The sequence below is a fragment of the Hyperoodon ampullatus genome (assembly GCF_949752795.1).
Source record: "Hyperoodon ampullatus genome assembly, chromosome: 6".
Classification (NCBI taxonomy): Eukaryota; Metazoa; Chordata; class Mammalia; order Artiodactyla; family Ziphiidae; genus Hyperoodon; species Hyperoodon ampullatus.
In genome coordinates, this window is record NC_136919.1 from 7,999,319 (window position 1) to 8,025,242 (window position 25,924).

Genomic DNA, 25,924 nt, shown 5'->3' on the forward strand with positions numbered 1-25,924 from the left:
CCCTTGGACAACCATTTATTGACTGTCTATCATGTGACAGGCCATGAACTGGATGTGGGGACACCATGGGTGAGGTGTCTGATCCCGTGAAGCTCATGCTGTAATGAGAGAGAAGAAGACAGCATCACAAGAGTTTGTCTAGGGCCAGATAAAGGTAAGGATTCTCTAAGGGTACCCCCACTTTCTCCCGCTGTGATTCTGTTCTACAGGCTGATGTCCCAGGCGGTTCCTCCATTCCCCTCTACTCCTCCCTCACTCCTATTCCACTGCTTATGCTCACTTACCTCCTGACTAGGAGAACCTGGTGCCATTCAGTCAAATTCAAAATCCTGGGAATATTCAAAAAGTTCTAGTGGGTAACTATTATCACTTCTCAACAGCTGTTCCCTCTCTCTTCCCACTGTTCTGGCTCCACCGTGGTCTGAGCCACCAGTTTCCCGCTGGAATGGCTGTAATAGCCTCCTCACCTGTCTGCCTGCCTCTCTTCTCGCCTGCTGACGACCAGTCCGTTCTCCAAAGAACGGAAAGAACCGGAAACAACTTTCAAACTGGAAAGGACTTTCAAAAAGGTATTTTGGATCTTGTCACCAACCTGCTTACATCCTCCCATGGTGTCCTTTTGGGCTTAGACTAAAATCTACACTCCTCCCAGGCCCAGAGGGCCCACGTGAGCTGGCTCCTGCCTGACTCCACGCCTCTCTCTCCTCCCTCCACACACTCCCCTCCAGGCACACAGAGTCCTGGAAACATGCCAGCTCCTGCCTCTGCTCCCAGGGCTTCCTGTGCTTGGGGCCCCCTTCTTATGTAGGTCTGGGCTGAGATAATGCCTTGCAGAGGCCTTCCTTGATCATCTAAATCAGGACTCCCAATCCAATCATCCTCTCTCAAATTCTCCTGGGATTCCTTTTCCAGACCACTTACTTGTCTGAATTATCTTATTAGGTACTGGTTTCCTCTTATGTCCGGTCAGGGCCTCAGGGAGGAAGGACAGGCTATGCTTGGGAATTTAGGGGGCTGGAGAAGTAAGGAAGTGCCAGCCTGGAGCTCCCTGCTGACTACTAACTCAGATCCCCATGTCCCTCCAGGCCTGAGCCTTTTGCAAGCACAGCCTCTTCTGGAAAGGTTGATATTCTTTTTTTTTTAAATATTTATTTATTCTCTTTCTTTATTTTCTTTATTTTTTTGGCTGCATCGGGTCTTCGTTGTGGCACGCAGGGTCTTCGTTGTGGCGCGGGCTTCTCTCCAGTTGTGGCGTGGACTTCTCTCTGGTTGTGGTGTGTGGGTTTTTATTCTCTCTCTAGTTGTGGCAGGCGGGGTCCAGAGTGCATGGGCCCTGTTGTTTGAGGCACCCGGATTCTAGTTATGGAGTGCAAGCTCAGTAGTTGTGGCACCAGGGCTTAGTTGCCCCGCGGCATGTGGGATCTTAGTTTCCTGACCAGGGATCGAACCCCTGTCCCCTGCATTGGAAGGTGGATTCTTTACCCCTGGACCACCAGGGAAGTCCCAAAGGTTGATATTCTTATTCCTAATTTATAGACGAAGAAATTGTGGCTCAGAGATGAGAAAGTTTAGAGTGTCTCCTTCAAGATTCCTTCCTATGCATGCAAAACTATACCCAAAGTGTGTGTGACACAGGTGGTCGGTGTTGTGTCAGCCAGATTTCGGACCCAGTTCTGTTGGCTCCAGGGCAAGCGATCCTAGCCAGACCATACTGAACCCCCTCTCAGTTTGGAGTCCCTGAGTCTTGGTGTTTCGAACCAAGGCCATACTACCAATATGCAGCAGAACCAGGATCCTAACTCAGGCTTGTCTCGCCCCAAATGCAGCACCCTGTCCTGGCACCTAGCTCTCTCCCTTAACCAGGACCCACTTAGGAAATGAGGGAAGGGAAACTTCCTGGGTTCCCAGCCCAGAGGCTCAGAGAGATAAATACCCCACCCGAGCTAAGTCTGGCAGCCAGGCCCACCCTGCTTCCTGTTGGAGAGGCCTGGGGTTACTCACGGTCACAGCTGAGAAGTCAGCCGGGCCTTGGGACATCCTTGGCTGGCTCCCTCCTCTGAAATCCTCTTCTGGGGTCAGATAGCCACAGGCCTTTCCCTTGTGGAGCAGGTCCAGCCAGGATTAGTGAGAACCCCCACTTCTACCCCAGTGTGAGCAGCACAGCTTAGCACTCTAGTGCCTGTGCTCCAGGGTCAGGACCCTAGTCAAGTAATTTAAACTCTCCAGGCCTCAACTTACCTGGCTGTACATGGGGATACATAAAAGTACTGGGAGCTGCTATTATCATTCTTCTCCTATCTGGCTAGCTGTGTTTTTCAAATTATGGGACAAACTGGAGAGAAGTACAGGTTGCCACCCATTTTACGGCTGGGAATCAGGAAGGAATCAGAAATCTGAGTCCTCAGATACATGTCCCAACCTAACTCATCCGAAGGTGCACTTGATTTGTCTTTCAAATGCTTCTCAGACTCCAGTTTTCCTGCAGTGCTGTGGTTCTGCTGTCATCATCTCTGGCCTGGATCACCACAACAGGCCCCTCACCCGTTTCCCATCTTTTCTCTTCCACACTACCTGGAGTCAGAGCAAGCTTCTTCTAACAAAAAACAAATCTGTCTGGGTCACTCTCCCGCTCAAAACGTGTGCGTAGCTCCCGTCCTTCCTCTGATCTACAAGACTCTGCAAGATCCAGCCATTACAGGCCTTCCAGCCATACCTCTCGCCTCCTGCATCTCTCAAAGAGCCACAGTGCAGGAGCATGGAGGTACTCACAGCTTTCTGTGGGCATTGCAGTCTCTGGCCGCCAGGCCTCTTGAGGCTCCCTCCGCCTGGACCCTGCCTGACTCAGGGTATGCGTCCTGCCAGCGGCTTGGATAACTTTGTGAGGCATTCTGAGTCCCCCTCCCCTCCACCCCTGCCTCCACTGAGCTCCCTGTTAAGTCCCCCATTACAGTCCTCATCCACCAGATTTGTCTCTGCCTGTGTCCCTGTCTGCTTCTCCACCTGATCTTGAGCTTGGCGAGGTTGGAGATGGCAGGCCCACCAGCCTCACTCCTAAATCCGAGCCTGGCTCAGGGGCACCTAAACATTTGGGGACTGAATCAATGAACTGCAATATGTTGAAGGCCTGGGAAGTTAAAAGCTCCTGAATTGGTCTCTGTGTCCAGGGCAGTTAATGCAGGCAGGGAGACCAGCCATAACTAGGTAAGAAGCTAATCAACAACAAAAGGCTTTGATAGAAGCCTGGAAAGGGAGAAGATGGTTCTATCACAGGTTGCGTGACGAACTGCTTTAACTCAAGCCCTGGCGAAGCCTTTGCAGGCACTTCCCTCCTCAGTGCTGAGAAATAGAGATTCGAAGCCAAACACCTGCATGGTCTAGTTCCGGCCACCTCTCTTGGGTGTGTTTTCTGAAAAATGGGACTCGCTACCTTCCGGGCCTGATCTAGTCGTCAACGAACTCAAGTCTGGGAGGACACTGGAGGGCCACTTCAGCCATAGTGCTCATATTGTTTCTTCTCGTCATTGTTTCTCCTTTTCTTTTGCTCGCGCCCTCCTCCTTGCCGGCCTGCCGGCCCCGGCTTTCCGCCCCGCGACCTCCCACTGCCTCCCCAGGGCCCCTAGCCTTTTCTCTCCGCTCCGCCCGGACCGAGGAGGCGGGCCCAGATGGGCGACGCACCAATCCGAACGCCTCGAGCTGCCTCGGCCTCCCGCGAGTCCCGCCCCACGCCGCCGTCCGCCAATCGCACTCCGCGCCCGCCCCGCCGGACCGCCCATTCGTGGGCGGGCTGAGCCCCCGGCGCCCCGCCCCTCCCGCGTTCAGCGGCGGCTCCGCGGGCGGCCGCTCTGGGCCTCGGCATTCTCCGAGCTGGGCCGCGCAGCGTCGGGCGGCCGGTGGCGTCGGGATCGCAGGCGGCGGCGCTGCTGCTCGCGGGGGTGCTGGCTAGAGGCGGCGGGTGAGGCGGGTGAGGTGGGCGCCACCGGCCGGCCGGAGGGGCGCCTCAGCTCCGCTGGGGCCCGCGATCGAGGAGGAGGCGGCGCCCCTGCTGCCTGGAGCCCGGCCCGGTGCCCGCCGGGAGGGGGCAGTGGCCGGACGTTCCCGGCCCGGAGCGTCCCCGACGCGCCTCCCGGAGAGGCCCCCAGAGCTCCCGGCCGCCCCCTGGGGGTGCCCTCAGCCTCCCCGGACTTACCTGCACGGCTGCCTGGCACCCAGGAGCGGGAGCGTGGGCGCGGCGTGGGCGCCTACCCCCGGCCGCCAGCGGGGCGGGGGCGGGGCCGCCCTCGGCCTCACCGGGCCGCCCATCGCCCTCAGTCTCACCGGTCCGCCCGCCTCGCCCAGTCGCGCGGCATGAGCTCCCCAGGGACCGCGGCTCGGGATGCTGTCCGCCAGCGCGGCCGCTCGCGCGCCGCCCGCCATCCCTTCCCTTGACTCCTGGGCCATGCCCCAGTGTTTACATGCCGGTGAAGCCCCCGGCCACTCCGAACACCTCCAAGCCCCAGCTCCCCGAGGGTGAAGCCAGCCGGCCTGCGAACTGGACTGGTAGTTCAGACCAGGGCCCTCCGGACTCAGATCCCCATCCGCTCTGCCGCCTCAGCCACCATCTGGGCGGAATCCGGCTCTGGTGTTTTGAGGAGGGGGTGTGGTGTAGGGAAAGGAATCCTGGGGATTTCTGGCTCCCCCCCTTTTTTTGGCCTTCGGGGCTTCAGACTCAGGGAACTCGCTCATGGCTTTTTTGATGAAGAAGAAGAAATTCAAATTCCAAACCACTTTCACCCTGGAGGAGCTGACTGCGGTCCCCTTCGTGAACGGGGTCCTCTTCTGCAAGGTCCGGCTGCTGGATGGCGGGGATTTTGTCAGCTTGTCGTCAAGGTAGGAGCTGAGGCAGGCCTGCCGGCAGGGAAGGGGGATAATGAGCCAGATCTAGTCACTTCGCGAGTGTGGAAGTGCCTCTTGGGGTCCAGAGAGTCCTGGAGATTATGTGTGTTTGAGGCAGGTTTGCACAAGGCAGGACTACTGTGATCTGGGAGGTCTGGGCCTGAGGAAGCTGGCAGGGTGCTGGGCACCCATCTGCAGGTGACCAGCCGGATACCTGGGGGCCTGTTGTTTCAGCCCCCTCATGGGGCCTTGCACACAGCCCACAGTAGGCCCATTCTGCAGACTTGTATGAAGAGCCCAGCGGGGTTTGGCCTCGAAGGGCTGAGAAGGGGGGAGGAGTGTTCCAGGGCATCTTGCACCCAGCTGGCCACTCGGGCTGTCATATGGTTTAGAGCCCGGGCCAGCCACAGTTTCCCTGGCACTCCCTGGCTCCTGGGAAGGTCCAGCCCCAGGCACTCCTGGTCTGGCTGGAGGGTGGTGGCTGGATTTTGGCCCGCCCAGCCCCCTCTGAGTCACTGTCCTCTTCTGGCTGGAGCTGGACTGCTTTGCATTGCAAATGCCCTTGTCAAGGAGGCTGCTGACCTCTCTGAAAGAAAGAGGCTCGGTTAAGTTTAGTTTTTGTGTTCTTCCCCATCCTGCAGGTCCAGCTGCCCGGCTCATTGCTGAGGGCGGCTGAGTTCCCAAGCTGTACCCACTGCCTGGGCCCATCTGGGGTCACATAGTCCTGGAGTGTGACAGGTGGGAGTTTGAGTCCTAGCTCGGCCACTTTGTGGGCCCAGTACAGGTCTCTCTGTCAGAGTTGTGAAGAAGTTTCAGCAGAGAGAGTGGGGTGCAGGGCCTGGCCCAGTGCCTGTGACCCACTGGCTCCCTTCCTTGGTCTGTCCCTTTGCTCCTCAGGCCTCCTTGTGGGCCCAGTTAGCTGGAGCTGCCTCACACTTCTGAGATGGGGTGCCTGTTACAGATGGAGAAACTGAGGCCCAGAAACAGGGAGTAGGTGGCTTGCCAGGGACCTCGAAGGAGGCAGTTGTCGACTGACCTTGGCCTGTTTGGAGACCTGTTGGATGAATCTGGTGGTCGAATGTTCTGCTGGGAGGAGGGAAAGGAGGCATACATACAGCCTAACCCAGATTTAGGAATCTCCAGTGTGGGACAGGGTGGGGTGCTTTTTCTGTGCACTTGGGTCCGCTCAGGCTGGGAGCTGCTTATCTGAGGAATTCAGATGAGGGCTGCCCTTTGCTGTGGGGGTGGGAGGCTGTCCTCGTTGCCTGGGAAGCCTGTGATCCCGTGGCCACCCACGGAGTAGCCCAGCCTTTCTGGGAAAGGGCTGTGGTGCTCAGAGCTAGGGCCTGGGGTCAGCCAGTGAGTGGCCCGGTGACCTAGGGCAAGTTACCTAACCTCTCTGATTCCAAGAACCAGCAATTATTGGTGCTTTGCTCCCTGTTTTACTAGCACCTCTCACTTAACCTGTTGACTATGCCATGGAGCGGAGTGGAGGTTGGGGGAGGCCTGTAGTATTGTTATTCCCATTTTATAGAGGTGGCTCAGAGGCTCAGAGAGGGAGTGATTTCTCTGCGTTAATATAGCAGAGCCCAGATTCAAACTCAGGATGTGCTTTTAGCCTGTTCTGCCTTTGAGCCTTAGTTTCTTCTTCTGTGAAATGGGAGAAGTCATACCCACCCCTAGAGTTGTGATGGGGAATGGGTACTGTATATACCATGTCTGACCAGGCAGATTGTTGCAGCAGCTGTTGTTACTATGGTAGAGGGGCCCAGGCCCCAGCCCCTCCTAGGTCTTGGGGGGACCAGGTGGAGTCAGCAGAGGGCCTACATCTGACCTGAGGGCTGGGGGCAGGGTCTTGGATCCTGCTGAAGAATTAGTATTCAGCCCCAGGCTGAGGTCTCAGCTGGCTTCCCAGGCCCTGGGCCCACTGTCACCCTACCTGTCCGCCTTTCAATTGCCCTAAACCTGCCCCCTCATCCGGGAAAGTCTGGAAAATTCCAGGTCTCAGCCCACAGTGTCTGGATTTCACCTCCCTCTCCCCTTCTTCCCTCTTGGCAAGGGGCCATGGATTCCCTGAACCCGGCTGAGCCTGCCTCAACAGGCTTTCCCAGCCCTCATCCTGGATGAAACCTGAGTGGCATGAGGAGGGAAGAGCTGACATTGAACCCCACACAACTGGGCACTTAGTGGGCTCTGGGTACCTGTTTGCTGCTGGGCATGTGTGGCTGGAGGGAACAGACACGGTGGGACTTGAGGCTGCTTTAGAGCTGCTTTGGCTTTTGCCCAGGAGATGGGGGTTCCTGGGTTCCTACCCTTCCACCCCCATCCCACACACCCTGGTCTGCAGCCTGGGAGCCCGTCCTCACAGCCCACCTCTCCAGAGGGCCAGGGCCCTATTGTTTTGGAGGTGGAATAGGGTCAGGGGTGACGAGACCTGCTCAGTTGATTAGCACGCTGTCCGTAACCCCGGAGACCCCCGACATGTCCCAGGGAGTGGGGGTGGTGGCAGCGTGGGTGGTGTCTGAGCAAAGCAGGCCCGAGGCCCCACTCCTGCAGCAGCCACCCTCCTAGCTAGAGTGTTTCCCTGTGTGTTGGGTGCCATGGCAACAGCTGGGTACACAGCTCCAGCCTGACCCAATTTGAGCAGGTAGAACAGGTGGTACGTTGAGCTGTTCCCCAGCCTCATCTTTCTGAGGCCCTGTGAGCCATAATCCTCACAGCTACCACGTTCAGTGCTACGTGCCAGGTGCCGTGCTGAGCGTTTTTGCACACGCTGCGTCTGTTCATCCTCTCGGCCATCCGGAGAGGTCATCTGGCTAGAAATGCAACTGGGAAAATAACCATTTTATCATTAGAGTTTAAGCTGCCTTTGATTGTGCGTTATTAGATGCCAGGGACCTGCTGAGCACCTCGAATGCATGATCAGCTGAGTCCTTGAACCACCCCGTGAGCTGATGAAGAAATTGGGGTCAAGAGACCTAAAGTGATAGACCCGTGTCACTCAGCGAGAGAGTAGCAGAGCTGTGATTTAAATGTGGGCAGGTCCGGCTCCAAGGCCCTGCCTTGCCTTGGTGGCGGAGGACTTGAAGCAGCTACAGCCTCATGTCATGTCCTCAGACCTTTGAAGGAGGTTCTTTTTAGTGGGTTGGGTGGTATAGGGAAATCCAGATTTGGATCATTTCAAGGCACTGGGCTAGATCCTGTGAGATCTGAGGAAAAGGGGCCTCGGGGCCACAGATGGGGGTGGAGCTGAAGTCCACTGCTGTGGACTTGGTGCCAGGCACGGGCTGGCACTGGGGCACCGTGGGCATTTGCCAACCTCTCTGCCTAGAGGCCTTCCAGCAGACGCATCCAAATGACATCTGGGAGGCTTTCCTAGGGGTCCCAGGAGGGATGCGTCCCAGCCAAGTCTGGTGAGTCGGGAAGCAGTGGACCAGGCTGTGGTCTCCCTAGGGCAGGCTGGGCACAGGCTTCCAGCCTTGAGCCAATCTGTCTTTCAGGCAGGAGGAATCCCTGACATCCTGAGAGGTCTCTGTGCCCAGCTGGCACTGGTCCTGTGGCCTGCCCCATGCACGTGGCTGGTGGTGGGAGGGAGCGAGAGGGAGGCGTTGATTTACCTTACGGTGAGTCCTCTCTGGAGGAGACAGGCAGAGCGAGCCTCCTTGGCCAGTGGATGGGGAAACGGAGGCTGGGGGCAGAGAAGTCACTTGTTCAGGGTCACTTCGTAGGAGGAGCTAATGGCACAGCCGGATGGGCTCTGGTTGGCCCTGACTTCTGTCCCCTGTGCAGTACCCCTCTTTGCATGAAGGGGCAGCCTGGGCCAGGAAGAGAAGAGGGGCCCCTCCGATGGCTCTTGCTGCTCTGCACTTGGGTGCCAGGCTGTCTAAGAAGCAGACTGTGTGACTTGGGCAGGCTCCCACCCGTCCTTTCTTTTTGGCAGCTTTGAATTCTCAACTATCTCTTCAGTGGGGTTTTTATTTGGGCAGCCTTTTGAAAGAGGGCATGCCTGCTCACAGTACAGGTACTGACTTCTCTCTGTGGGCCTGGCCTTGAGCAGGCCGGGACGGGACACCTCCGAGGGATGTCTGGGATTTGTGGGGGGGCATGAAGAAGACCTTGGACAGGTCAGCTCTGCAGCTGGAGGCCCTGTGCCCGGGCCTGGGGAGGCCCCGTCTTTGCACACACACAGCACAGGCTTGGCTGGGCCTCTGCTTCCCCGAGGCCCTCTCCCTCCCTCCTTGGAAAAGGCTGCAGCTGCCACTTGAATCTGCTGCCCTGCGAGGCCTGCTCTCATGCACATCTTAATGCGGAGGGAGGGTCGTGTGGAGATGGACACACAGTTCTGTCTCTTGGGCCCAAGGGTGCAGGGAGGTGGAGGTGCAGTGGGACCCTAAGGCAGGCAGGGCATCCACTTCCCTTCACAGATCGGGAGCTCTGGAGACCGAGTGGGGAGGGGGCAGGAGGAGCGGGGGGAGGAGGCTGGCAGGCACAGGTCCCTTTTCCACATTTACCGAGCACCCTCTTGGTCCTGGGCTTTCAGAGGTGACCGGGACCAGACAGCCTTGCTCCCATGGAGCTCCCCATGGGGTGGGGGCAGTGTGCCTGCGGGCATCACAGAGGAAGGGCTTCCCTGAGGAAGGGACCCTTCATGGGAGCCTTGTGGGCCGAAGGGAGAGCCCTCCCTATCACAGTGATGTGCCCCATCCTGAAAGCATAGGCTCCATGAGTTTGGGAAGAGGTCAGGCAGAGGCCCCCAGCTGGAAGGCACTTGGTCAGTGATCTAGGCAAGGGGCTGGCGTGGTTGGGGTATGGAGAGGGGCAGCACGGGGCTGGCTGCAGTAGATGAAGATGGGGGTACCTGGGCTGGACAGTTGCTGGCTTTGGGGGTCCAGCCGAGGGGCAGGGGGGCAGTGTGTCTTGTTTGCCGATCAGGATGCTGGCTCTTGGCTGCCAGGTGGAGAAGATGCCAGGGTGCCTGACCAGTACTCAGTAAGGGCAGTTGGAGTTGTGGTCTGGCTGGGCCGTGGCAGGCAGAGGGAGAAGAGTGGGCACACTGGAGAGAAGGTGGGCGGGTAGAGCCGGCAGGCGGGTTTCCTTGTCCTCAAGTTCCTGGCACCACACCCAGCACTTAGTAGGTGCTGGAAGATGGAAGTTCAGAGAGTGCACAGTGGCCAAATGCGGCTGGGGTTTTGCTGCCCTATACAGTGCTCTAAGAGTTTTTGACAGCAAAAACAAAAATCTTTTAAATCAGAAGATCGAGCAACGGTGTCACGTGGCAGCAAGTGGCCCAAGGGGCTTTGCGCTGCCTCCTCTGTGGGCTACCTGTTCTGGGCTCCTCCTGACCCCCTGCATGCCCTTGGATCCCTGACAGTGATCTGCCTCCCTCATTTGCTCAGGCCAGCCCGCTCCCCAGGGCCCCAGTGGAAGGCCTTCCGTGCACAAGCTGGGGCCTGAGGAGGCGGGTGCTTGTGGAGAGATGTCTTGCTGGCAGGCTGCAGAGACCACCCATGGCAGCCAGGCTATGGCACCAGGCCAGCTGCGGGCTCCCTCGGGGTCAGGCTGTGCGTGGCCTTGGTGTCTGCTCCTTGAGGCCAGCCTTTGCCGCCAGCTGGCCACACCATTGGCAGGTGCCACCCTGGCAGCCCCTGCCACCTGCCTGCCAGCCTGGCAGTGGCAGAGCCCTGACCCAAGGTGATCTGGCCCTGTGGAGCCAAGGCTGTTCCCCGAGGCCTGTTCCTCACTTTGATCTCTGTTCTGGGAGCTACTCTGGCCAGGGGTTCTTAGTAGCAACCACACCGTGTGTTGGAGGGCCCCGAGTGCCCTTGAACTCTGCTTGTTCAGTACCTGGAAGTCCTGACTTGCATTCGCGAAGCCCTGCCTGGACCTCGTGATAGCTGCTAGCATGTCTGCTCACGGGCCTCGCAAGCCTGGGGACTCAGTGTGTGGAGTCTGGTGACTGCTGTGTGGTGACCCTGCGGTCACTTGCCCGCTGCTGGGAGGAGCAGTATAGCACCCATGGCAACCAATATAGATTTATCCTCATCTTATCAGACAGCCACGGAAAGGTGTGAGCAGGGGAGAGACATCAGATTTGCTTAGAACGAGACCTGGAACTAATTTGGGGCGGGGGCTGTCTCTCTTCATTATCCACTTGGCCTGGCAAGTGCTTTGGGTTCTGGGGCTACCAGACCCGCCCCCAGGGCCTCAGATGTGCTCTGTGACCTGAGGTCTATCACCCTTGGGCCTTCTGGCTCTCCACGAGGTCACACTGTGCCGTTGGTGGCCTTGGTGAGGCCTGAAGCTGCCCAGCCTGTGCCTGGCCTTGGTGTCTGCTTAGGACTTTCGTTGCAAACCCTCGGTCTCTGCTGTGAGCTTCTTTTGGTGGCCTGGGCTTGGAATGGCTCTCAAATGCAGGCCTGGAACCCCACCCCCACCCCACGTCTGCCCAGATGTCAACTGGGAGTGGCCAGCCCGCAGTTGGGAGGAAGGAGGACGTGCCGCCTATTTGGTCAGGCTGGTGGCTTGCCCTGCACCGGCCTGGGGAGGACATTCCCGTCCTCTGCGTCTTGTCGCCTGTTTGACCTTGGGCAAGGGACTCAGTCTCTAAGCCTCAGGGGCTGCTGGTGTCTGCCTCACAGTGTTCTGGGGAGGACCACGTGAGATAACGCCTGTCAAACGTCCAGCTCGGCTCCTGGCACGTGGTTGAGGCACTGGATGCACCGCCGCCCATCCTTCCATCCCTGGCTGAGTCAAGGTGGTGGGCTGGATGGCGCACCTCAGTTGTCCTTCTGTGGCAGCTGGAACTTCCCTGTGGGCCAGGACTGACTGGGGTGCTGTCTCTGTCTCATGATTCTAGGGGTGCTGTGGGAGAGGCTACTTCCGGAGGGGTGGGAAGCAGGTGAGGAACACACCTAGTGTCTAAGGAGCTGAGCCTCATGCTGGAGCTCAGGGTCCCCAGTGGGGCCTGTGCACTTTCTTGCCTCTGTTGGCTTGAACCTGCCCTGTCTTGGGGTGCTTGGCTCCGAGCCAGCCAGTGAGAGCTGGAGTGCTCCCGGGGTGGGGCGGGACTAGGGTGTAGGGGGCTTCTGCCTGCAGGAAGGGGCCCTCTGCACAGCCAGTTCTGGGACCCAGTCTGGCAGGCAGAAGACTGCCCCCCACGTGAGGCAGAGGGCAGACTCTGCTGGGGGCCGGGGGAGCAAGGGAGGAAGCCGGGGGCCCTCGGTGGGTGGCAGGACCCTGGTGCTCTCGGACTTTTACCACACCTTACTTTTCTAGTTGTTTGCTTCTGCAGTTGCCTTGTCCTCAAGCTCCCTTCCCCCGCTTCTTCACCTGGCTGAACTCCTGCTCAGCCCGAGAGCCACCTCCTCTGGGAGGCCTTCCCTGGCCTCTTTTGGCCTTGTACACCCCTGTGGACCATGCGTCTTAGCTCCTGCCCCAGACCGTGGGCAGGAGTGACCTCTGTTGCATCTTACTCCTGGGGCCTCCTGCCGAGGGTTGGCGCTGGCGCAGGGCTGGAACTTTTCTCCCTTGGCCCTGAACCAGTGTGGGCGCTGCTGGTGCCGTACCAAGTGCCAGTCACCGCCAGCTGCTGGGGCCCAGCCCCTCCCCACCCCGGTGCAGGAGGTATCAGCGCGTGTCAGGAGCAGCCCTCGCCTGCGTACCATGCAGCTGGGCACTGCCTTGGGCTCAGAGGCTGCGATTGAGAGGCAGCTGGCCGCACCGATGGGTTGTGTCGGGTGGACCCTGTGTGTGGAGTGGGGATGCTCCTAGGGGGATGGGGAGCAGGCAGGGGCTGGTGCCTGCCCCGGGAGGCACCTCGGCAGCTACTCACTGGCTCTGTGACCATGGCCAACAGCCTTGTCCTCTCAGCCTGGGCTTGCTCCTCCATCAAATGGGGTGCGGGTGCCCACGTGGGGGCAGGAGGACTCCCTAGATCAGGGCGACCTGTTTGCACAGGGCCCGGCACCCGAAACCAGACTAAACGTGCTGGGGAGGGCGCTGGGGAAGGCAAAAGTCTGCGCCCTTTTTGCACGCAAGGCGCCCTTCCCACCACTTCCTCTGAGCGAGTGCTGGACTCTCTGCAGATACACAGAGGCAGCACACCTGCGGCTCCCCAACCCCCAGTCCCTCAGGGACAAGTTCCTGAGCACCTTCTGTGTGTGGGGCCCCCATGCAGCTTCCCGGGGTTCCAGCCCCGCCCCACAGTGCCCTGCCCTGAAGTGCCCCACCCAGGAATGGATGCTGGGCTCTGTCCCAGGGACAGTAGTAGGTGAATAGGTTGGGGGAGAGGGGAGAGAAGAGCAGCACAGGGCAGAGGGAGGCAAGGGCAGGAGTGCTGAGCAGGGAAGAGCTAGTGGCCTGGGGGCTCGGAGCCGGGGAGGCCACGGGGAGGGGCTTGGACTTCTCTGACCAGGGATCCACAGAAGGGTGTGAATCAGAGTCAGAGCTGTATTTTAGAACCCCCAAGGGCAGCCATGGGGTTGACCACTTGGGACTCCACATTGTAGGAGGGGAGGTGGCTGTCAGCTGAGCGGAGCCGCTTCCCACCTCTGTCATCATGGAATGATTAAAAACAAAACTCGAGCCTGCTACGCAGCAGCCGTTGCTACTCACGACAAGGACAGTGTCGCAAACAACCTCGAGGGAAGGAAGCCAGACACAAGAGCATGCTGTGCGGTGCCGTTTATATAAAGTTCAAAAGCATTCTGATTAAAAAACCCCATCCTGATACGAGTCAGAATGATGTTGTCTTTACTGGGGTGGCGGTCATGTCTGGAGGGGACTTCTGGGACCTGTGAAGTCCCGCTTCTAGGAGGCTGGTTACACAGGACTGCTCTGAGAGCCAGCCAGCCGTGCACTGACGTGTGCACGTGTCTGTGTGAGAAAGGCCTTGAGACACCCACACCTTTGGTCGTGCTGGGCACCTGAGACCCTGGAGGAGGTCCTCAGGTCTTTCCAGGGTCTTTCTGGCAGGGCAGCCTGAACCATCCCTACCCAATAAGCATCACTTATGAGCCTTAACTCAGCAGTTGCCAGCAGGCTTCTCTGGCTGGGGATTTTCCTTCTGCCTCTTGCAAACCCTGGCAGGGGCTGCTGGGTGTGGGGCTTGGCGGTTCAGAAGGAGGGCGGGCTCCCAAGGCTGCCAGACCACCGGATCTCTCTGAGCCTCGCTTTCCTCTTCTGTGAAATGGGGTGATAAGCTCCTTCTTGGTGCTTGGATTAAGTGGGTTACCACCCCCCTGCCCCCACGCCCCCGTTAGGTACCCAGCATAGCCCCCGGCACAGAGTAAGTGCTCAGGAAAGGCTGGCAGTGGTTGGTACTAATGCAGGGCAGTCATTGGAGAGGATCCAGGGGGGGAGCAGGAAGGAAAGGTTCACCTTCCTCCTGCTGTCCCCTTAATTGTTTCTCTTCTCTCTTCCTGTGTTTCACCCATTCAGCAAACATTTGTGATTCGAGCCAGGCTGCTGCCCTGGCCCTGCACTGGGCACTGGGTCCAGCATTGGCCGAGACAGCCATGGCCCCTGACCTTGGGCCCATGAGCCAGGGGAGACCATTAGACACATCAGCTCTCCAAGAAGTGCTGAGCACGGTGTGGGAGGGGAGGCATCAGCCACTCCTGCCTGCTCTGGCCCTGACCGCTGTCTTTGGGGATGGACCTTTGACTGGGTCCTCTCCCTGAATGCGGGAGAAGCCCTGACCCAGGGCTCCAGCACCTCCTAAGGGTTTTCTGTCGGCCAACGAGGAATCACATGGACCTGGGTGAGAATGGCCATGCCCCTTTTGGATGCAGACAAGACCAAGGCCCAGGTTTGTTTCCCAGTGTCCCACTCAGGCCTGGCTCGTAGTAAGTGCTCAGTTAATGTGTGTGGACTAAGTGAATGGCAGGGGCAGCGATTAGCCCAGGGTCAGTCCATGAGTCTGCAGGAGAATCAGCTGTCTGGGGAGGAGGTGGAGATTGGTGAGTCAGGGCCTCCTGGTCCCACCTGACCCCGAGCCCTTTGTCTTGTGGGTGGAATCTCAGAGAGCTGCTGAAGATGACCAGCAAAGCAGGTCTTAGTCTGTGCTGGTTTTGTGAGGAGACGTGACTCTGGCTGAGTGGTCCCTGATTATTCCTCGGTCACCTCAGAAGTCCCAAGGGGCTGTGGGGAATGCGGTGTGGAGCAGTGGGAACAGCTGGGGGCAGATCCAGAGATGGTGATGACCTCTGATCCCTCAGTGACTACAGAGTGCTGGAGAACATGACCTGACCACAGCTGGAGGCCCCTTTCCTGGAGGTGGAAATATCAGTGAAAGAAGGTCTAGGGTGGCCCTTATTGGGAGCAGCAGCGCCATGAATGTCACTAATTTAGTCATCAGAGGCTTCCTGAGCACCTCCCATGTACCAGGTGCCACCCTTAGGACATGGGAAGCAGCAGTGAGTGAAACAAAGGCCCTGCCTCCAGGACCCCTGTGCTCTGGGACATGGACGCCTCCTTCCATTTTCACCATGAATGAGACCCATGTCCAGAAGAGGAAGTAATTTGTCTGCAGTCGTTGTGGGGAGGGTGCTATCAGAAAAGGCTATGGGGTTGGGTAGCGGCTCAGAGGTCAGGGACATCCCTGTGACTCACTTGGGTCCAGCTATTCAAGGAACTGGGCTCCGGGGATGGGGATACCTCCCTCCCGTTTCTTCCCTTCCTTGGGTGATTCAAACACCACCCAGGCGTGAGTCAGCCAGGAGCGGCCTGAGCACGCCTGGGCTACCTGCCCGTCCACCTACCAGGACATCCCAGCCAGGTTCAAGGTCTGGGGAAATGTCCTGATCCATGGTCCTGGGGTGGGGAAGTGGGGCCTCCATCAGGGCCCTGGCTTCCTGCTGGACCATCTGTCTCAGAGTTACTTTCGATGGTAGCGGCCATGTCCCCCTTTCAGTGTGAGTGTCCTCTGGGTATGTGCCAGGCCCTGTTCTCTCATTAGGCCTTTTAGCAAACCCGTGAGACAGGGCAGGGCAGTGACTGAGGCCCAGAGAGGTCATGTCCAGTGAGTGGCAGATCCTGGCCTTGGTCCCCAGCCTATCTGCCTCCTGTACCCTTGTCTTGTGAGTGAGTGGTCCCGCTGGGGATCTCAGGGGCTCAGGAAGGGAAATTCCCTGTGCACAGCCAACCCCACAGCTCCGTGTTTTACAGTCGTGGGTTCTGGAACGGAGGAGGGAACGTTGCTACTATAGCCCAGCTGCGGCTTTGAATTTGCTTGCTTTGAATTTCTAGGGCCTGGGCCCAGTTTAAGATTCTGAGGTCAGACAGCTATGGGTTCAGATCAGATCACGGCCCTCTCCCAGCCAGACCTGGGGTCGGTGGCTTCTGTGCTCTGAATCTCAGTTTCCCTGCCTGCGACATGGGGATGATGGTAGCTACCTCCCAGGCTTGGGGTGTGGACTCCAGGAGGTCAGGCAGGGAGAGCTCTCAGTTCAGTGCCCGATAAGTGGGAAATGCTCAGGAGGCAGGAAGCTGACATTATGGACTTTCATAGGAACATTTCCCCACTCTCCCTTCGACCCTGGATTGACCAGGCTTCGTGCCCAACACCAGCAGGTCTTGACGAGTTTGGCCCAGTGCCATGCCCCACTGACGGTACGCTTTGACCTCATGACCACCCCTCCTTTAGGACAAGACTGGTCTCAAGGCCGCCTCTTCCCTGGTATTGAGACTCGTGAAGGATCAGCCCACAAAGCGCAGGGACACTGACGGCTGCTGTTGTCCCCTGAGAACAGCTTTTCTATCTTAGAGCATCTTCCCAGCGGTCCTGCAGGGCTGGGGTGGGGGGTGGGCTCCTGAGGTAGGGCTTGGAGGTGCAGTTCACCCCTCATCTCTTGAGTGACCTGCGGACTCCCAGAGTGTCCATTTGCTCATCTGTGAAGTGGGTGCTGATCGTGTCTGCAGAGGGTACATGCTTGAGCAGCACCTGGCACACAGAAGGGTACCCGGGAAACAGGAGCCAGGCTGGGCCACATTTGGTGATGGGAGCACCTTCGCCCAGGTGCCTGGGTTTGGACCTGCACTTGGTCAAAGCCAGCAGTGTACTTCGGATTCCTTTCAATGGCCTCCTTTCCTCTTGGGCTGTGCATCAGTGGAGAATAGCATGCCCACACATTCGCCTGGGTGATAGGGAAGCTCGAGCTGCCTGCAGAGCCTGCCTCTGGGTCCAGGCACCTCTGCGAAGGCAGAGCCAGGGAGGCAGCATGCCTGTGTCTGTAAAATGGGGAAGCCAGCGTCTGCCCACTTTGGGTTATTTGATGCAGTTCCAGGTTACCGGGCTGGTGAGAGCAGGAGTGGAACCCAGGTGCCTCTGACTCCAGAGCCCTCACTCCTCACTGATGCCTCTCCACCAGGCCTGAGTGGCTTGACTTCTAGGAACTTCTTGCTGCCTCGTGTCACGGGAGGAGGGGCTGGCTGTGTCAGAACTGCAACAAGCTGCTTCCCCTGCGTGCAGCCTTGAATTCCTGGCAGGAGCCAGATGCTGCTGGGCGGCCACGTTGGCCACGTCACTGGAATGGAGGCTCTACCGCCCTGCAGCCCCTGGACAGATGCCTTGCCTGGTCCCCGGGGTGGGCCCCTCCCCAGGCGGCTGTACTTTCTTCTCTTCAGGGAAGCACAGGCAGATGTTGTCAATTTAAATTGTTTCCTTATTAGACTCTCGCCTTTCCCAGCCTGGGCTGGGTTTCATCAGTCGGGAGCGTTGATTGCATCACTGTGACTGCATCACTGTGACTGCTCGCTGTTCCAGGGACCCGGCCAAGGTCAGGGAGATCACGGAGTGGGTGTGGCTGAGGAGGTGCAGGCTGGCTGTTGTGACTGCCGGCCCAGCGGGGAGGGATTCATGCGATGGAGCCTTGCTCTGGTTATCTCTCATCATGGGGGCACAGGGGGAGGAATCCGGGGACCAGCCCTTTCAGGAACACAGGAGGGCAGTGGGGCTGGGAGTCCCTGGGGTCCCACTCAGTTCTCATAGATATGCCCTCGCTTAGCCAGGTGCCCAGCTCCTGCCTCAGAATCACCTGGGAGCTTGTTTAAAAAGTCCAGTCCAGGGCTTCCCTGGTGGCGCAGTAGTTGAGAGTCCACCTGCCGATGCAGGGGACACGGGTTTGTGCCCCGGTCCGGGAAGATTCCACATGCCGCGGAGCGGCTGGGCCTGTGAGCCATGGCCGCTGAGCCTGCGCTTCCGGAGCCTGTGCTCCGCAACGGGAGAGGACGACAGTGAGAGGCCCACGTACCACAAAACAAAACAAAACAAAACAAAACAAAAGTCCAGTCCAAGGCCTGTAGCAGTGGTTCTCAACCAGGGGTGACTTTGCCCCCGGACAGTTGACAATATCTGGAGACACTTTTGGTTGTCACAGCTGGAGTTGTGGCAGGATGTTGCCAAACATCCTGTAACGCACAGGACACCCCCCCAAAAGAACCAGAATGGCTTAAAATGTCAGTAGTGCCGAGGTTGAGAAACCCTGCCATAACAGAGTCTAGTTCTGGCAGGGCCTGGGAATCTTCATTTGTGACAAGCCAAGGAGTTTTCAGTGTTGACCTGAGTCTGAGCAGTTCTGTCCTCCCAGGCCTCGCCAACCCCGTCCGTAGATAGTGGCCACAGTTGAGCTGCCCCCTGCCAGGCAAGCTCTGTGCCAGGTATACGGTGGCGACCAGACAGATGTGCAGACGAGTACTTGCAGACAGTCTGCTGGGGAGGAGGTGAGGGACTGAGGCTGGGGCAGGCTGGAGCCCTTCCACGGCTTCCCACTGGTACCCCGGCTTCCCTTCTCTCAGCTTCCTGCTCTGAGACCACTGCTGGCTGTGCCTTCACTCCGACTCCGGGGAGGGGCCCCAGATGGTCCCTGTCTGTGAGGACCCTGCAGGCCATGGGCAGCCTGTGGCCAGGAGGTGGCTCCCATGGAATTGACCCCTCATCACCTGCGTGACGGAGACTGGGGGGTGCTAAAGCTCTGAGATCTTGCTGCATTTCCTGGGCAGTGAGGCTGGTCTGGGCCAGGTGCTAGGGATATGGCAGTGAGCCACCCTCGGGGAACCATGGCACCCGGACTCTGGGGTGGCCTTTTGCTGGGAGTCCCAAACTTCCCCATCTGAGAGGCCGACGATGGTGGCTCACTTCAACCTGGTCTGCAGCCTTTGAGGCGTCTTGAGTTGTTGGGGCCCTGGGAAGAAGCATTCCCTCCTCCCAGGTGTCCACTCACCTTCCTGCTTCTGAAGGGAACCAACATGGAGAAGAGGTGAAGGTGTGGCCTTGGGTCAGCATCCAACCCTATTGTTCTGTCCAACCTTGCTTGGGCTTGTTCTGCCCTTCTCTGGACCTCAGTTTCTTCATCTGTAAAATGGGGATGATAATGGCACATACCTCCTAGGATTGTGGTTGTTGCTCATGTATATAAAACACCTGTCCTGTAGAACAAGCTCAATGAACAGGACTGGGGTTTACTGTTGATTAATTAAAGATGAACCTGGGAGGCAGGAGCGAGTGTTCTAGAGCGAGGGTCCCGCTTTGTGCAGCTCTGTCCTGAGCTCTGGGGAGGCAGTGGTGGCAGATAGGTGCCATCTGTGTGGGGCCCCAACAGTGGCCAGCTGCCTTTCTGGGTCACTGACATATGGTAGGGCAGGTGCTAGAAAGATGTGGCTACTACACACCCATCGTGCCGGTAGAATTCCTTGCATCGCCCCTCTGGGTGAGCAGTGGAGAAAGGAGCTGGACATGGCACCGCAGGGTCATGCGACAGCCCCACGCGGTGGGCAGCGTCACCCTTTCACAGATGAAGTCCAGGCTCCCGGTGGTGGGCCTCCGGGTCACTCATGCAGCCCTACCCTCACCTGCCTGATTACCCCCCTCCCCCCGGCCTTCTCTCACCTCTTCCTGAGAGCCACCTCCTTCCTTCTGGGTCTTCCTGGACTCTTCCCACCACCCGGGCCATCTCCCCGCGTCTTCGCCCAGCCAACCGCAGCCTAGAGGTCCCAGCTATGGCGTCACTGCCCCGACCAAGTCAGGCCCCCAGTCTGTTCCGCTTCCTCGCAGCCCCTTCCACTTCCTTGGAGGCTGGTGGCAGTTGTCAGTTGCTTTTTGTGTGAGTCTGTCTCCCCACTCAGCCGGGGGCTCCTGAGGAGGTCTGCTCCTGTTGTGTCCCCACACCCACGTGGGCCTGGCACCGAGCCGGCGTCCACAGTGAGGCTTTGTGGATGCATCACGGAGGCCCTGGTCGGGATCTGGGGCCAGGGGAGCTCCGAGGGAGACACCAGCCTGGCAGGATGCTGTGCTCTATTTCAGGACAACCCAGAAAGAGCCGGATTCTGCCAGCGGGCTGCGGTGGGTGGAGAGGGCTCGCCCTGCCTCTCTGGGATTTGGACATCTAATTGTGTATCTTAAAGCTAAAAACGAAACTCCCCTGAAAACCCAGTCTCTGTAATTACCTATCCCTGGCAGCATGGAGCTGGGGACTCAAGCCCTGAAACCCCAGACTAGGGAGGCCATCTTCATCTCTTGCCAAGGGGCGCCCGGTCCTGCCGGGAGGGTGAGTGTGGGCCCAGGCCTTGAATCAGGCAGATGGGCATTCAAATCCCTTTGCTTTTGACCAGCTCTTCTAACCTCACACCCTTTTCTCATTTTTCAATTTCAAGTTCAATTACAGAAACAATTCTTGGACAGACACGAAGACAGTGGCCCTGCGGTTCCTCACCCCACCTTAGCCAGACCCGCTCTGAGCTCCCTCCTTCCTTCAGCCATTGTCTCCTCCTGCCCCTTTGCAGGTGGAACAAGCCGCTCGGCTTGGGAGCCCGGAGTCCAGGGCTCTGGACGGTGTCCTCTTTGCGCTTGGTGCCATCATCTTTACATTTCAGTTCTCAGCATGTCCTGAGCCACGTTAGCAGGGCAAGCGGGGGTTGGGGTGGGGGCGGATGCACAGTCTTGTGTGTTCTTTTTTTTTTTTTTTTTTTTTTTTTTGTAGTACGTGGGCCTCTCACTGCTGTGGCCTCTTCCGTTGTGGAGCACAGGCTCCGGACGCGCAGGTTCAGCGGCCATGGCTCACGGGCCCAGCCACTCCGCGGCATGTGGGATCTTCCCGGACCGGGGCACGAACCCGTGTCCCCTGCATCGGCAGGTGGACTCTCGACCACTGCACCACCAGGGAAGCCCCCTGTGTGTTCTTAATGAGCATCTTCTTTATGGTTTTTCATCACAGATACTCATTTGTTGTAATTTTTTCACGCTCTTCCTCTTTCTGGCTCACTGCACCTGGGGAGTTGGGGAATGTATTCAGAGATCCACGTTTCCCACACAGGCCCTGTCCCTGCCCCCAGGGCCACAGTCCGTCGAGGTCATGGCTGGTGTCAAGCGGTGCTCAGCTTTCAGGATCCCGGTCACCCTTCAGGGCTCTTGGCAGCGCTGCAGTGGGCCTTTGCTGTTCCTGGGGTGGCTTTTTGGCCTCTGGCCTCCTCGTGCCTTCTTTTCGCGGGCTTTCTCTAGTTGCGGCGAGTGGGGGCTACTCTTTGTTGCGGAGCATGGGCTCTAGGCGCGCAGACTTCGGTAGTTGTGGCGCGCGGGCTCAGTAGTTGTGGCTCGCGAGCTCTAGAGCGCAGGCTCAGTAGTTGTGGTGCACGGGCTTAGTTGCCCGGCGGCATGTGGGATCTTCCCGGACCAGGACTCGAACCCATATTCCCTGCATTGGCAGGCGGATTCTTAACCACTGCCTCACCAGGGAAGCCCCTCCTAAGCCCCTCCTCTTAAACGTGTCTTAAACGTGCCTTCTTAAACGTGTCAGGCATATTCCCACCTCAGGGCCTTTGCACTGACTGTTCCTCGTGCCTGGACTGCTCTTCCCCCAGGCATCTGTGTGGGTCACTCTCTCACCCCCTTCGGCTCTTTGCTCAGATGTCACCTTCCCATTAACACCTTCCCTGGCCGTCTTTCCCTCAGGCGCCCCCAACCCAGGCACTGCCTGCCTCCTTCCCTGTTCCTTTTTCCTCCATAGCACTTACCACCATCTGTGTGTTTTTGCCTTATTTTGTCTGTCTCCTTCCTGCTGCCAGACTATAAGCCCCTTGAAGGCAGGAATTTCTGTTTTGTTCACTGTTTATGTCCCTAGGGCCTTCAGCAGTACCTGGCACCTAATAAGTGCTTAATAAGAGATTTTTGAATGAATCAAGCCCCGGAGATTCCCTCAAACCTGGCCTGGCAAGCTCCCACCTGGGGCTCATGGTCCCCTGCTTGGCATCTTAATTCCTGTCTTTTTTTTTTTAATGAATGCCCCCTCACCCCCACCCCTGAGCCTGTGCTCATCTTTCATCTCCCCCCATTATCCCTGCCCTGTGCCTGAGACCCCATACCACCTGACTGAGGGTGCCCAGCTCCCTGTCTTCAGAAGGCTCTGGAAGCGGCTGCAGGGCTGAGTCCTGGCTGTGCCATCTCTGGCTCTGGACACAGATGGGCCTGGAGTCAAGGCCGGGCTCTGCTCCTCACCACTCTGTAGCTGTGGGTGAGTTTCTCAGCCTTTCTGAGCCTCATTTTCCTCATCTGTAAAGTGGGCCACGATAACACCCAACTTGCAGCGTTCAAGAGTTCCAGGCAGCACACAGTAGGCCCACAGGGAATGGCCACTGCTGGGGTGTTTGTTTTTATCCTTGCTGTGACCTCCTGGGTGGGCCAGGGCGAGGCTCTGAGCTTCTTCCCATGGGAGTGGTGGCATTTAAGAGTGTGTGTTTAGAGTCCTGTGGAAACATGAGGGAGGCCCAGGGCTGATCCCGTGAGCCCTGCCCCTGCCCACCTTGCCACAGGGGGAGAGGAAACAGCCTGTTACCTGAGCCTGGGAGGGCTCCGCGTGGCTTTCTCTGGCCAGGCCTGCAGGAACCACGGTCAAGCAGGCTTCCTGGCCGGGTGTTCCCATGGCAGACTCACAAAGGGGAAGGGAGAGCGCCCACGATTCGATATCGGCTTTTGTTCCCAGACACTAATCCTAATTCCTCTGGGTGTTTCAACACGCCCAGCACTGTGAGCTTCCTCCTCAGGCTCCAGCAGCTGCTTCCAACTCCTGGCTGGCTCGAGCAAGTGGAGGGGGCGGGCGGAGATCTGAGGGTCCACATGGGAGCCCTGGCCGCCCCCTAGCTTTCCCTGCTTTCAGGCTTGGGCCTTTGGCTGCCTGGGAAGTATTCTGCTCTTTTCACCCTTCCATTCACCTCCTCAGGGCTGCTTTCAGCCTCTGCCTAAAACCGGAATCCATAATGGCGAGACAGAGGCACGGTCAGAGGAAGATTCAAAGTTCTCACCATGGTCCGGCATGACCTACCCCTGTTCCCTCGACAGCCTCGTCCCCTCTGCTCCCCTCCCCAGTCCCATTCAGCCGCTGGCGCCCATGCTGCTTCTCCACTTGCCAAGCTTGTTTCTACCTCAGGGCCTTTGCACTTGCTGTGCATGCATCAGGACAGCTCTTCCCCCAGTCTTTGCTCAGCCCACATCCTCACTTCACTCCAGACCTTGCTCAGACGTCACTGCTTTCCCTAACCACCTGCCCAAAGTAGCAGCCCCCACCTTCTCATCTCTATCCACTACTCCCTACCCACCTTCCTTGTTCTGTTTTCTCCATTTTTCTCTCTTTATTTGAACTACCATGTTTTCGTTTTGGTAACAGCTTTATTAAGATGTAATTCACAGACCACACAATTCACCCATTTAAAGTGTACACTTTGGGGGCTTCCGTGGTGGCGCAGTAGTTAAGAATCCGCCTGCCAACGCAGGGGACATGAGTTCAAGCCCTGGTCCGGAAAGATCCCACATGCCTCAGAGCAACTAAGCCTGTGTGCCACAACTACTGAATCTGTGCTCTAGAGCCCACGAGCCACAACTACTGAGCCTGCACGCCACAACTACCGAAGCCCACGCGCCTAGAGCCCGTGCTCCGCAACAAGAGAAGCCACTGCAATGAGAAGCCTGTGCACCGCAACGAAGAGTAGTCCCCGCTCGCCACAACTAGAGAAAGGCCGCATGCAGCAGCAAAGACCCAACAAAAATAAATAAAATAAATTAAAAAAAAAAATAAAGTGTACAGTTTGGTAGTTTTTAGTATATTCACAGAGTTGTGTGATCACCGCAGTCAATTTTAGAACATTTTCATTACCCCAAAAAGAAACTCCATACCCATTAGCAGTCGTTCCCATTTTTTCCCAGCTCCCCCATCCCCTGGCAATCATCAGTCTGTCTGTCTCTTATGGATTTGCCTATTCTGGGCATTTCATAGAAATGGAATCATACAATGTATAGTTCTTTGTGACTGGCTTCTTTCACCTAGCATAATGTTTTCAAGGCTAATTCACATTGTAGCATGTTTAGGTGCTCAGTTTCTTTTGATTGCTGAATAATGTTCCATTGTATGGATATACCACATTTTATGTATCCATTCACCAGTTGATGGACATCTGGGTTGCTTTCACTTTTGGGCTATTACGAATAATGCTGCTGCGTACATTTGTGTACAAGTTTTTGTGTGGGCATATGTTTCATTTCTGTTGGGTATATACCTAGGAGTAGGATTGCTGAGTGATATGGTAACTCTATGGTTAACCTTTTGAGGAACTGCCAGACTGTTTTCCAAAGCAGCTGCACCAGTTTTCATTCCTGCCTGCAGTGCGCGAGGGTTCCAGTTTCTCCCCATCCTCATCAACACTTATTATCTGTCTTGATTATAGCCATTTTAGTGGGTGTGAAGTGGTAACTCGTTATATAGTTTTTTTTTTTTTTGCGGTAGGCGGGCCTCTCACTGTTGTGGCCTCTCCCCTTGCGGAGCACAGGCTCCGGACGCGCAGGCTCAGCGGCCATGGCTCACGGGCCCAGCCGCTCTGCGGCATGTGGGATCCTCCCAGACCGGGGCACGAACCCGTGTCCCCTGCATCGGCAGGCGGACTCTCAACCACTGCGCCACCAGGGAAGCCCTCGTTATATAGTTTTGATTTGTGTTTCCCTGATAGTTAATGATGTTGAGCATCTTCTCATGTGCTTATTGGCCATTTATATATCTTTTTTGGAGAAATGTCTGTTCAGATCATTTACCCATTTTTAAATTGGGTTGTTTGTCTTTATTATTGAGTTGTAAGTGCTCTTTATATATTCTAGCTACAAATCTCATCATATATATGATTTGCAAATATTTTCTTTCATTCTGTGGGTTGTCTTCACTATTCTGATGGTGTTCTTTGAATCACAAAATTTTAAAATTTTTATGAAGTTCAAAATATCTATATTTTTCTTTTGTTGCTTGAACTTTTGGTGTCATATCTAAGAAATTGTTTCCTAATACCAGATCATGAAGAGTTACCCCTATGTTTTCTTCTAAGAATTTAATAGTTTCAGCTCTTAAACTTATGAATTACTTATTGTATACGGTGTAAGAAATGAGTCCTGCTTTATTCTTTTGCACGTGAATATCTAGTTGTCCCAGCAACGTCTGTTAAAAGGGCTGTTCTTTCCCCCATTGGCACCCTTGTTGAAAATTAACTGACCATAAATGTGAAGGTTTACTTCTGGACTCTCAGTTCTATTCCATTGATCTATGTGTCTGTCCTTATGCCAGAACCACTCTTTCTTGATTATTGTAGCTTTGTAGAAGTTCTGTATTCAAGACATGTGAATCCCTTAATTATGTTCTACTTTCTCTAGATTGTTTTGATTATTCTGGTCCTTTGAACTTCCAAGATTTAGGATCAACTTGTCAATTTTCTGCAGAGAAGCCAGCCGAGATTTTGATAGGGATCATATTGAATTTTTAGATCAATTTGGGTGTTTTATCATCTTTTTTTTTTTTTTGTGGCTGTGTTGGGTCTTCATTGCTGCATGCAGGCTTTCTCTAGTTGCAGCGAGCAGGGGCTGTTCTTCGTTGCCGTGCATGGGCTTCTCATTGCGGTGGCTTCTCTTGTTGCGGAGCACGGGCTCTAGGTGCGCGGGCTTCAGTAGTTGTGGCTCATGGGCTCTAGAGCACAGGCTTGGTAGTTGGGACGCATGGGCTTAGTTGCTCCGCGGCATGTGGGATCTTCCCGGACC

General features: G+C 56.8%; 1 protein-coding gene and 1 long non-coding RNA gene across 3 annotated transcripts in view; one reads left to right on the forward strand and one right to left on the reverse strand.

Moving 5' to 3' along the window:
• Positions 1 to 472: 472 nt before the first annotated feature.
• LOC307054656 lies at positions 473 to 4,199 on the reverse strand. Its single transcript, XR_013810948.1, has 3 exons — positions 4,187 to 4,199; positions 2,002 to 2,097; positions 473 to 1,525 (listed from the first exon to the last, which is right to left on the reverse strand). It is a non-coding gene; the product is annotated as an uncharacterized lncRNA (long non-coding RNA).
• Positions 4,200 to 4,451: 252 nt separating this feature from the next.
• Positions 4,452 to 25,924, forward strand: part of EEIG1 (estrogen-induced osteoclastogenesis regulator 1) — a 34,428-nt gene continuing 12,955 nt past the window's right edge. Inside the window, exons 1-2 of one of the 2 annotated variants that reach the window (XM_079707136.1) lie at positions 4,617 to 4,866; positions 17,292 to 17,456. In XM_079707136.1, the coding sequence (XP_079563262.1) occupies positions 4,721 to 4,866; positions 17,292 to 17,456 (311 nt within the window). In that variant the 5' untranslated portion in view covers positions 4,617 to 4,720. Of the gene's footprint in view, positions 4,867 to 17,291; positions 17,457 to 25,924 lie in introns of both variants that reach the window. The other variant, XM_079707135.1, reaches the window with a different exon arrangement.